Source organism: Thunnus maccoyii, chromosome 13, assembly GCF_910596095.1.
Source record: "Thunnus maccoyii chromosome 13, fThuMac1.1, whole genome shotgun sequence".
Taxonomy (NCBI): Eukaryota; Metazoa; Chordata; class Actinopteri; order Scombriformes; family Scombridae; genus Thunnus; species Thunnus maccoyii.
In genome coordinates this window covers 11,799,156-11,811,411 of record NC_056545.1, presented here as the reverse complement: position 1 = coordinate 11,811,411, position 12,256 = coordinate 11,799,156, and the positions used below count along the sequence as shown (strand labels likewise).

Below are 12,256 nucleotides of genomic sequence, written 5' to 3'. Positions count from 1 at the left end.
TGCACTATGTTCAGTACATACTGTACAGACACACACACACACCTAGAGGGAAGCCACAATTAGTATGCAGACAGGACAGGATGAACTCTCTCCGTCTCAGACTCTGTTCTTATTACAGCAGTTTGAAATGCTATAAATGTACCCGCTTTAAATTCATAGTCAATTCTAGCTAATGCTAAAGATACTGAAAGTCTGAGTTATCCAAAAGCTACCACAACTGTATAAGAAGGTATAATCTATCTCTCCAACCTTCAGAAAACCACATTTATCATTTGAGGCTGGGCTGTTCAGAATCACAATACCCAAACTGTCTGTCTGAGGGTTTCGTCTCAAAATAGTTGCCATTTCCATCACATGTATGCAGATCCAGATGGTCTAACGAGGCCTTTAACGTAAAGGTTGATGTTTGCATATCCCTGAGCGGGGCTGAGGAGCCAGGTGGAAAGGCGTCTGTCCCTCAGATCTGGTTTAGTCATATAATGTAGTCAACTGCTGGACACACACAAGAGAACAGAGGGCTAAATGCTAACACACACATAGATGTATTCAAAAGCTAAGAGCAGGGACACAAAGTACAAATGTGTGAATCAAATCACAGGAAATCATCTGAATGAGCTAAAAATACTCATTATGTATCATTACTTTTCATGTGCTTTCATGTTCTGCTGTTTGTGATGCTTGTTTGTGTCTCTGTTAGCTCGTGTGTGCCAGTATCTCATTGTTCTTGTGTCGTGTGTTTGTGTCTTTGTGTGTGTTTGTGTGTGTGTTTGGTGAACTTCTCTATCAGTGAATGCTCCTTATCAGTTACTTCCATTCATGAAACCGCCTCATGGATGAACTTCAGCTGTGTCACTGCTGCATATTAAAAAAACAAAATATACTGATATTGGTATTTTGTGTTGACATTCTGCAAGAGTAGACATTTCGATTAAATCTAATATTTTTTCCCTATTGTGTTTATATGAGTTGTGATTTTGATATGTTCTCCAGACGAAGGGAAATACGCACATTTCAATACCTGTGCTTAAAGCTCATAAAACACAGGGGAAGAGGATTTTTTTTTTAGGAGAAAATGTCTACTGCTGCAAAATAAACACCTTCATTTTAGAACATTAAGTTTGTCTCTTATGGAGTAAATCTAATTATCCTGTTTCTCTCTCTCTTTCTCTTTCTTTCTCTCTCATAATATCAAATCCTTTTTCTTTTAATACCGTCCTTCCTTTCCCCCACACCTACCCTCCCTACCTACTTCACCCCCCTTCTCTTTCTCATCCCTCGTCTCTCTGCACCCTCTCTACCATCCCTGCTTTCCTTTTCTAGTGATGGTGGCATGGGTCAGTCTCAGGATGACAGCATTGTGGGTACCAAGCAGTGTCGTCACAGCGTGGCCATCATGCCCATCCCTGGCAACCTGTCATCCAGCAGCCCCGACCTGCTGCAGCCGGCCACCAGCGTCCTCGACTTCTCCAACCCTGCAGGTAAGAAAAAAAATGTTGTTTTAATGAAATCAAGGGGAAAACTATAGAAAATCCTTCTTCCGCTGTGTTCTATCTGAACTGATGTTTCAAAGTGACCAGAGTTTTCGGTTATGTTCCGTAACACATTGATCGGCCCATCGTTCGTATCACTTACAACAGGATTGTACACACAATTTATTGCTGAGATCTTGGAACACACTGACGTCACTTAAAAGAAGCCAGACAGAGTAAAAAACATGGTCAGACAGGTTATAAACAAACTTCCAGGTTAGCCAAATGTATCTTGAAGAGAAACGAAGGCTGTAAAACTGTCTGTTGTAAACTTCAGTCACAGTTTGACTTCCTGTGCACACACACAGTTTTCCTATTGAATGAGGGATTATTAGATACATTTTTGTTTGTGCTGCTTTCAGTTTTACCTCCAAATAAGATGATAAAGATTTAGATAATCAACTAAACTGTAGTCTTGTTTATCGTCTGGTCTGGTCACCTGACTGCTCGTTCTTCTTGCCCCGTTGGACTTATTGTACTGTAGCGTCTTGCTGTGTGTACAAATAATGTTGTCGTAACTGCTAGAAATGTCCCAGAGGGGGACTGCATCAGAAATCGTGTCCTGTTTCTTTCTTTGCGTCTTTCTTACCAAATGCATTTAACGTGTATTTCATTAACCTTTTTGAATATATATCCTCAGAAACAAGATATATATGACAAGACACATTTACATTTACACACAAATTTCTTGTTAAAAATTGCCTCACAGAAGACAAAACTTGAAATCCTAAAAGCATCTCAAAAATCATATTTGTTACTTATATTCATGTATTAAACAACTGTAAGTACTTTAGAGTACACTCGATTCAATGCACTCATTCACAGATGTTTGTCACACTTAATTTGAGACCTCGGCCTCATTTAGCGGCGAACGCCACTTGTGGAGTGAAGGACTCCCGACGTTCAGTGAGAGACGCTCTACAGTCAATCTGTCGCCGTTGAACATAATCACATAAAGCAGCCATGTAGCGTGTACTTGATTGTCTCAAACACAAACTCTTTATCCTTCTCTCTCTTAGAAATACATGCAAACACCTCAAAAAACCCTCACTGAAACACTACACACAACCTAAGGTCTTTCTTTTTGAAGTGCCACAAAGCTGTCACAGAATTGTGCCCCACTGACAAGGATTAACCTCCTGGACTATGAGACTTTATTTACTCCTTTCCTGTCAGACGGGGTTCTGGGCACATAATTATTTAAAGTAACATGAGGCACTCCCAGCGGATTTGAGTGTGCGTGTGTGTGTGTGTGTGTGTGTGTGTGTGTGTCGGTGAGAATGAAAGATTGAGAGGGGAGAACAAGAAAGGTGAACGAGAGAGACAGTGAATATGGTCCTGATTTATTCCACCAGCCATTTGTCAATGAGCTACACACATACATACACACGCCTACACACAGTTTGGAGATGTACACATCACATGTGGCTGTGTTGTACTTCTGTACAAACACACACACACACCGACCGTGCCACATTAATCATCCGCCATTAGATCGAGTTTCCTTTAGTCTGTCCCAGTCCTTTGGCCTCCCATTAGATTTAATAGTAGAGAGGAGAACAGCCCGCTCAAACAAAAAGCTCTTTTCCAGATGCTCTGCTGGGCTTGTAATACCTCCAAAGTCTTACCTGTAATTACATTAGCATAGGGATCAGAAGAACTGCTGATGCATCTATATCACTTTTCCACTGTCCATACCAAGCAGTATGAACTGAGCAGCATACTGTCTGTGAGTCTTTATGTGTTGGTCTCATTAAGTCAATGTTTTGGATCATCTTTGTTATTATGTTTATTTTAAGATGCCATTTAGATTGTTTCTCAGATTAAATTGCTTAAATAATTGTATTAGAAACATTATTTCTGATTTTCTAGTGAGTAATTAAATCTTGATTTCTACAGAACTTTTAAAAACAATCAAATTGAAGAGTCACCTCGACCTGTAGGGAATCGTGATGGGCCTTTTTGAAATTTTCTGGCATTTAATAGACTAAACGAGTAATCAATTGATAGAAAAGACAAGACTAATATGTGGCACACTTGAGCTGAAACAGTTAGAGAAATGGAGCTTCACCATTAATGCCGCGTTGCTCTTTTTGTCTCAAGGTAGAGCAAAGTGTTCTCTGTGTCGGCTGCTCTTTGCGTTTTCTCATACTTGCACATATCTTGTGTTTGTGTCTTCTCAGAAGTGTGCAAATATCTACTGTGCATGTGTGGTTTCTACTTGTTTCGACCACTGTTTTTGTCTCTCTCCTTCTACCCGCCGTCTCTTTTTTCCCCTCTCCTACTGTTTCTCCTTCCTTTTTCTCTCTCTCTCTCTCTCCTCTTGCCTCTCTCTCTCGCTGTGATTTTAAACAGATGTTCTAGTGTCGACATGATGAGTCATACCCGGCCCCTCTGGTTTCCCATGAACAGATTAAGGCTACAGTAGAAACTCCACTGGTCTTCCCTCCTTTTTCTCTTCTGTCATGATGTTTCCAACCGCTTTGTTATGTTTAGTGCTCCTCCCTCACTCTCTCTTTCTCTCATATTTACTGTTTTTTTGTTTTTTTTTTCTCTTGTTCTCTTCTCTGCTTGCCAAGCCTTGGGACTGTACTGTAAGTATAAATACCTTCAATGCAACTGTTTGATTCAGAAAATGATTTCCTCCCAAATGTCCCCTCCATTTTGTTTTTTTTTTTTTTTTCATATTCTTTCATTCATGAGCTTTTTTTCCACACTCCTGAGGCTGAACTGCACCCTTCAGGCTCTGGGTTTAGACCTTGTGGCTGTGTTCATGCTTCTCCCACTTGTATATCTGTCCTTGTGAGAGCGTATGAGTATCACTGTGAGGACATTTTGTTTGGTTAGCTTAAGGTTGAAGTAATCATGTTTGGCATTTTCACTAAAATAAACGTCTGTTGTGCTTTTCTAAAGAAAACAATGGTGATTCAATCTGCACCCAGTTCATAAAAGTCTCATATTTCATACATCTATCAGCAGTGAAATTGGTTTATTAGAAATAGAGAGATGCAAGACAGGGACCAAGAGACCATAACGCACCATCATTGTGTTAAATAAAAAACTTTTAGATCGGCTACGCAGACATTTGTTAGCAAATTCATGGCTGAAAAACAAGATATCACCACTAGCCTTATCCTTTAAGGGTTACGCTTAGATGGGTGTTGAGCAATGAAATGTCCTCACAAGCACATTAAGAGATTCTTTTGTGTGTGTTAGTCTCGGGTTTCTTTTTTTGTGTGTGTGTGTTTATTTATTAGAGCCTTGGTGTTTAACCCCAGCTACTCCACTCTTCACTCAGCACCTCAAACCATCAGGCCCTGCCCTCCTCTGCTCTGGATGCTTTAACATGTGATTTATGCCTTCTGACTGTATGATGGAGTGACTGGGAAAAGCTTTGGCAAACAGAGAAGTAGAAAGCAGTGCGAGGAGGAGGAGGAGGAGGAGGAGGACACTGAGACTTATGTGAAGAGTATAGTCTGTCTAAGGTTGTGTTTGCAAAAACCCCAAGATTTTTTTTTTTGTGTACAAATCCTCTTCAGTCTCAGTCCATAAATGAATTCTCAGGTGTTGATGGAAATGAATGGTACCTTATTAAAGATGATAATTGATTGGATGTTTTGCTGGATGGGTAGCGATCGTCCTCCTGTGTGCAGGTCGGGTCGCAACTCGTCCAGAGGATTTAATATGATTAGGCCCCCACGGATATGATAGCCGGCTATTTAGCAGCAAGCTTCCCACACTCTAATCACAAATCACAGCTAATGAGACACAAAGCGTTTAGCTTCCACTCAACCCACCCTCACCTCACCACCCTGCTGCACACAAACAGAGAGGAGCTCTGCTACTGTAGCAACACAGAAAACAAGGAGGGAAAGACACATGATGCAGTGTTTGCATTTTTGGTGCTTAGAATTCGTTTTTTCTGCACATATCATTTTCTTCAGAATAAAATCCAATAATCATTTGACCGGCATATAAAGTGTATATTTCATGTGATGTGATTCAAATCAATAGCCTCACAGTACAGTCCATAGAGAGGTCATTAATAGCCAAGAAGGGCCCTCAACATCAAAACATCTGCAAGTCCACATTCTGGGAATCAGCAAAAATAGAAGACGGAGTAAACATCTGAATGTTTGCATTCATATCAAGCAATAAGTTGGTGAAAGACTATAAATATGAATGCAAGGTACTGATATATTAAAGATCAAGTGAAGTTATAGAAAACATGATTAAAATTACTATTTCATAAAATAACATTAACAGAATAACACAGCATATGTAGAGTGCAAGTAGGACAAAGGTTGTTCTTGTTTTTGTTTTGTTTTTTTGAGACATTCCTGTCAGAACACCAGACAAAAAGAAACAGAAAGCAATAGAAAATGTTTACACTCAGTCACATCCAAACTGATGCAACTTCCCGCAAAGAAATCCTCACTTCTGTTTTATTTATACAGTTAAGGCTGCAACCAGCGATTACTTTCATTTTCCATTAATCGATCGATTATTATCTCTATTAAATGATTATTTGTTTGGTCTATAAGATTTCAGAAAATGGTGAAAAATGTTGATTACCCTTTCCCAAAGCCCAAGATACAACCTAAAATGTCTTGTTTTTGTCCAAAGCAGTCCATTACCCAAATATATTCACTTTATTATCATAGAGGACTAAAGAAACTAGAAAAATTTCACATTTAAGATGCTGGAACAAGAAAATTTGAGCATTTCTTCAATTGGCGATTAATTTTCTGTCGACTAATTGTTGCAGCTCTACAAACGGTACATCAGATACTGAAAAAAACATATAGCCCCTCTGTGTTTGTATACACACACTGACACACACATCCACAGATGCAGCTCTCTAAACAAGCAGAGGTGATTGATTATCAGCATTCACTCTAACATTATTGTTATTGGCTTTGCCGTCAGTGATTTGTTTCTGCTTACTTTGCTGCTGCTGCTGATGCTGCTGTAATGATTGTAATAAAGGAGTCCTAGCTATTGTCATATAAACAGACACACACCACTCACTCACCTAAAGACCCACACAGTCACAGATCAGAGATCCGCGTTAATAAGGGTGAAAGTAATGACTTTGTGTCTGATCATGATTAACCTTCCTCTGCTTGGTAAACATAAGAAAAGGATGTGTGTGTATTTGCATAAACATGCAATTGAACAAACTCATCAGTCAAACACACCTATTATTTTTCTCTTGACGCATTCTTCTCTTTGTGATCTCCCTCCCTTTTAAGCATGCAAACACACGCATACACACACACATTGAAGCTGTATGACAGCTTCATTTAGTCTGTCGGACTCGCTCTCCACTTGTCACTGTGCAGCGTTCATGCCTCATTGTTTTAAAGCTCTTTGGCTGCCTGTGGCTAATGGGCCGTACCCTCTTCCTTACTCAAACACAGGGATCTTTAATGCAGCATTTCACTCATGGGGAACATTTCCATTATTTAACACACATCGCACCATGTGAGTCACATGCAGCCTCTCCAGCATCAGCTGCCCCAGGAACCTATGGTCACCACTAACTTATAAGCTTCTATTTTGGCATCTTGGTATTGATTTAGTCATTTAAACAATAATACAGTATATCCCCTAACATGATAAACATACTCATTATAAGAGATGATGTAGTTCAGTTGTTTTTCATTTATTATTCTATTTTGCATTCAGAGCTTTTAAATGATATATTACATAATATAGATAAGTAAGTGATTTAGGTCAGGCTTCAAGTTTTTCGCTTGCAGCCAAACCACCAGTGGTTTGGACCAATCAGTGTCCTAGAACTACTGGCAGCTACGGGCGTGGTTTATGTGTGACGATAGCGAGAAGCGATAGCCATGATAGACGGTGATGGACAGATGGTTCATCCAATATCCTGCCAAGTATTTATTTGGAAGTGCCTGTCCTTTTCAAAACAGTTTCTAAGGACGACTTCTCAGATGGTTCTGTGTAACAAACCATCTGTCGCGTCAGGTTACATAACTGCCACTAACATAAAAAGAGCAAATAATGTCATTTAACTAAAGGTAGTCCTGTAGAAAATTTGCAGTTGGATGAAAAATATCCTTTCAGCCACGTGCGGCATCATCATGCAGGTCCATTAGAAAACTGGCTTTACATAAAGACTGACGGGATATATTTAACAGAAAGGCTGGAAAATAGATGAAACAGATTTGTTTGGATTTGAATGAACTGTAGGATAATTCAGAAATGTTGGATGTAGGCAACTGAAAAACAGGAAACCATTCTATCTTTGACCCTTTGCCCATTTGGTTTTACACCAAAGTAGTAAAGCAGAATAGTCAGCTCAGCAAATCTGAACACAGTAGAGGTAATAAGTCTTGTCACTGGACACCTTTCAATAATGTAATGGAAATAAAATATGAAATTAGTACCTTATAGCATTCCTGCCATTACTGCTACAGCCCACATTTTATAATGATCACTTCATGGTGCAGTATTCAGAGAAAGACAAATGCCAAAAATTACAAAACTGCTTTTAGATGACTGTTTTACTATGTCATAGACTTCATTACCTTTAATTTTATGGCATTATTGGCATTTGCTGCGTTATTGGCCACCTCGTACTGTAACTATCAACTCATCCAACCTCATTCTCCCCTCTTTCCTTTTTCCTCCACTCTCAGACATCCCAGACCAGGTGATTCGGGTGTTCAAAGCCGACCAGCAGAGCTGCTACATCATCATCAGTAAGGACACAACTGCCAAGGATGTGGTCGCTCACACTGTCAATGAGTTCGGCCTCCTTGCAGCACCCGAAACTTACTCTCTCTGCGAGGTATCAGTTAGCCCAGAGGGAGTCATAAAACAGCGCCGCCTGCCCGACCAGCTCTCCAAACTGGCTGATCGGATTCAGCTTAACGGCAGGTAAGAGACCCACTGGTGTCAATTATCGAACTTTGGAAAATTATATACATGTATTTCGCCTTAGATCGTAGTTGTCAGCTGCTTTTACTCTACAATGAGCCCAAATGTAGAGGACATGAGAGCGTTTCTGTCTTTGCAGCATATGTAGAGTACATAAGCCAACAAACAGTACCAAAATGAACCAGGAAGCAACAATATTTCTCGATCAGGGAAGCACATTAGTCATGGAAATATGTATGGATATGTATTTACTTCAGATCCACAGTGGGAATCTTGGACAGAAAGCAACTGGAAGTGGAACAGAGAATTTGAGAATTTATGTTGACCTATGTCGTGTTGAAGGTTTGAATGACTAAACCAAAGCCACGAGCCACAGTGCCTGGACTCAAAGACCAGAATTATAAAAACTGGGCATGTCTTCTTACTTTGTTTTTCAGAATATTTATGGGTTAGTGAAATTTTTTAAATTACAACAAGGCCACAATGCTCTCTTTTTTGTAAAGCTACAGTGAGCTTTATTTTATGGGTAGATTTCTAGCCCTGTACTGTATGATAATCACATCCGATACTATGTCTTTCCCAAATCACTACTAACTTTGCAGCTCCAGTTCATGCCATAACAATTCAAGTCTTTGCTCTGTGCTTTTTAGCTTTAGTAGAAAGTCAATCATGTACAGTACAAATACGTATATATATATATATATATATATACACACACACTAATTAAGTTCTCCTAGAGCAGTGGTTCTCTTCTGGGAATACAAGGTACTAGTTTGTGATGTTGTTCCTTCACTTACCTTTCCAAGTTATGAATCAGTTCTTGAGTAAATGGTTTGAATGAAAACTAGCAGGGATCCAGGTCTTGAGGAACAGGACTCAGAACTACTGCCCTACTTAAGAAGAATGATAAATCAAGTAGTGTTACCCCTTAGAAGTACTGGGAAAATTTTAGTTGCTACTCTGAGCAGAACACAAACTGCAGTTTGTCCCATTTAAAAACAAATAAAATTACAGTTCACAGCATGTGTTCAGTACAGTTTCTTTTCCATTTCAACTTGAAAATCTTCACTTTGTATGCTTAACACGCTGAACTAAGAAGGCGAACATAGTAAACATTATACCTGCTAAACATCTGCATGTTAGCATGCTGATGTTAGCATTTAGCTCTGGGCATTGCTTTGATCGCTCTGCAGCCGTAGAGTCTGCTTTAAAACGACTTCTCCCTTAGTTTTTCACACTTTTCTCCCTCTCTCCTCATCTCCTGTGGACCCTCATCAGTCCCCACCCAACTAGGTTAGCATGAATATTTCATCCTCTGTCAGGGGCGGAGGCCTCAGCAGACAGCATGGCATGTCTGGAATTATTCATACACACACAGGCATATACAAAGATATAGACACAGGCACTCACCTTCTTATATATACGCTCACGTGTCTATACACATCCATATAGACATGCATATACTGTATTTATGCCACCGTACGTATTCAATACCCGACACAAATAGTCACACAAATTCTTACTACGAAAGTCTCAAGCATGTATGGATACGCATTTAGAAACACACTTGCTCACTTACAAGACACTCATGGAAACACCCTCCCTGTATTTTTTTTGATGGATGGCTGAGCTACAGGGAAATTAATAGCCATACTGTCAGATATCGGTTAGAAAAAGGTTGGTTTTACTGTAGAGGTGTGAGAAAGCACCAGCTATAAATACCCCCTCTTTCTTTATACATATCCTACGTTAGTTATTATTTATGTCAAAGTAAAACATTCACCTCTGCAGAATCTTTATCTTGGTGCCATTACTGACATGCTGACAGTCCACTGTCATGTTTGGCAGTATTTTTAAATATATACATATACATGGTGCAGTGTCAGCAGGATGTACATGTAGAGTTTATTCGGCACAGGTTGCTGTAGTTGTATTTATCCAGAGCAGAAGGAAAATATATCTCTGTCTCTTCTTCTCTCCATCTATCTCGCCTTCCCTCGCCTCCCTCCCCTCTCTCTCTGCAGCTGATGATTGACAGAGGGTCTAACAGGGGACAGGCCAAGCCAATAGCATGACTTGTACACACTGCCAATATACATATAGAGGAAGCAAGGAAATCCTGAGCTCAGCACACACACACACACACACACACAGATACAAACACCCATAAACCACCAACGGCCATTTACAATGGCTGGGTTCCAGTGACTTCGCCTCCACAATTCTGTTATCACCACCACTGTCCATCATTAATTTAATCTCCTCTCCTCTTAACACATGCTAATTTAGGGCATCTACAGGTCCTTAGAAAGTACTAAAAATGTCTTAAAGCTGTGAAAACAGCCCTTTAAGCCGTCAGAAATGTTCCAACTCGTGTCTGAGTATGAAATATGTCTTGTATTTTATACTAAATGTAGATTCAGCTTGATGCAGCTTGCAGATACACCATGATCTTCTCACCTCACTTGCTCTTGTATCGTCTTGTTAGTTGCTCTTTTCTCCAGGTCTTCTGGCAGAGTAACTGAGGGTAATTTAGAGTTACATCCATGCCAGCACTTTGCCCCTGAGGGTTGCTCGCTGTAGGTCTATGGGGCGCTGAGGTGCTGCATTCGTAGATGACCACATTACAGCTCCATTAGAGTGGCAGCGGAGGGTGGTGGTGGTGGTGGTGGGGGGGGGGGGGGGGGGTTAGATTTATAAACATAGAAACACATAACGAGGTAAGAGAGATGGTCTGCTGCTGGAAGCTCTCCCACAAAACTGCTTGAGATCAGGATTAAAGAGAAATAGCTTTTTTTTCCCCTCTCAGGCACCTGTCAACTTTCTAACCTGTCTGCTGCTTAGAGCGTCTCTCTCACTCTGTCTCTCTCCTTCTTTACTCCAAGGGAAAGGATGGCCCTAATCTATCAATACCACCAGTGCCTTTCCCTTTCCTCAAACTAATCTCAAGACGGAGACAGGGAATGTGCCCGTTTAAGATGAAATGTGAATGACAGGAACATTCAAGAGATTTATCTAGATTTATTTGGATGTGCACAAAGTTACAGCTAGCTGAAAAAGTAGGTCCTGTCCACCCACTTGTCTGCCTCTGCAGACTATATTAAAACATTTAAGGATACTGCAGATCTTGTACCTACCATAGTTTTCCAGCTCTAAAAATATACAGAGGTGATATCACTCCTAAAGTATTTTACATCTTGCATATGGTGCACTCTTTGTAATTATTGTTAGTTAATCCTCCCTTCAAGTCTTTAGATTCAGAGGATTAGATATATTAATTATTCTTTTAATTGTGTTATTTTGTATTCTGCATGCTTTATGTTGGCATGAGGTTTTATAAATATCATACACTTTTGAGATGTAATAAATTGGCAGAAGAAGTCTGAGAATTTTACAAGTTAATCACTTTACACTTTTATTGCGTCAGATTGTTGTATGTTTGTGTGATTGTCTCCACAGCAGGACCAACTATAGTAGAAGCTAAACTATTTTCCTCTGTAGATCTTTTCTGAGCTTGATACCAAAAAAAAAAAAAGCATTAACAAATATTTTTACTTAATACAAATACTCAAACTTTCACATCTTACCCTCTCCCTCTCCTGTCCTGTAGGTACTACCTGAAGAACAACATGGAGACGGAGACGTTGTGTTCAGACGACGATGCCCAGGACCTCCTCAGAGAGAGTCAGATCTCGCTGCTGCAGCTCAGCACCATGGAAGTCGCTGCCCAGCTCTCCATGAGAGACTTTGAGCTCTTCAGGAACATCGAGTCCACCGAGTATGAAGCTGTTTGGCAGTTTAATCTTAATTACATTTTA

General features: G+C 40.0%; 1 protein-coding gene across 3 annotated transcripts in view; it reads left to right on the top strand.

The window, feature by feature from the left end:
* rapgef6 (Rap guanine nucleotide exchange factor (GEF) 6) overlaps positions 1-12,256 on the top strand; it is a 158,657-nt gene that overhangs the window by 126,755 nt on the left and 19,646 nt on the right. For 2 of the 3 annotated variants that reach the window (XM_042431615.1, XM_042431613.1), the window contains 4 exons: positions 1,321-1,478; positions 4,109-4,123; positions 8,198-8,438; positions 12,049-12,216. In XM_042431615.1, coding sequence (XP_042287549.1) covers positions 1,321-1,478; positions 4,109-4,123; positions 8,198-8,438; positions 12,049-12,216 — 582 coding nt within the window. The remainder of the gene's footprint in view (positions 1-1,320; positions 1,479-4,108; positions 4,124-8,197; positions 8,439-12,048; positions 12,217-12,256) is intronic. The other variant, XM_042431614.1, reaches the window with a different exon arrangement.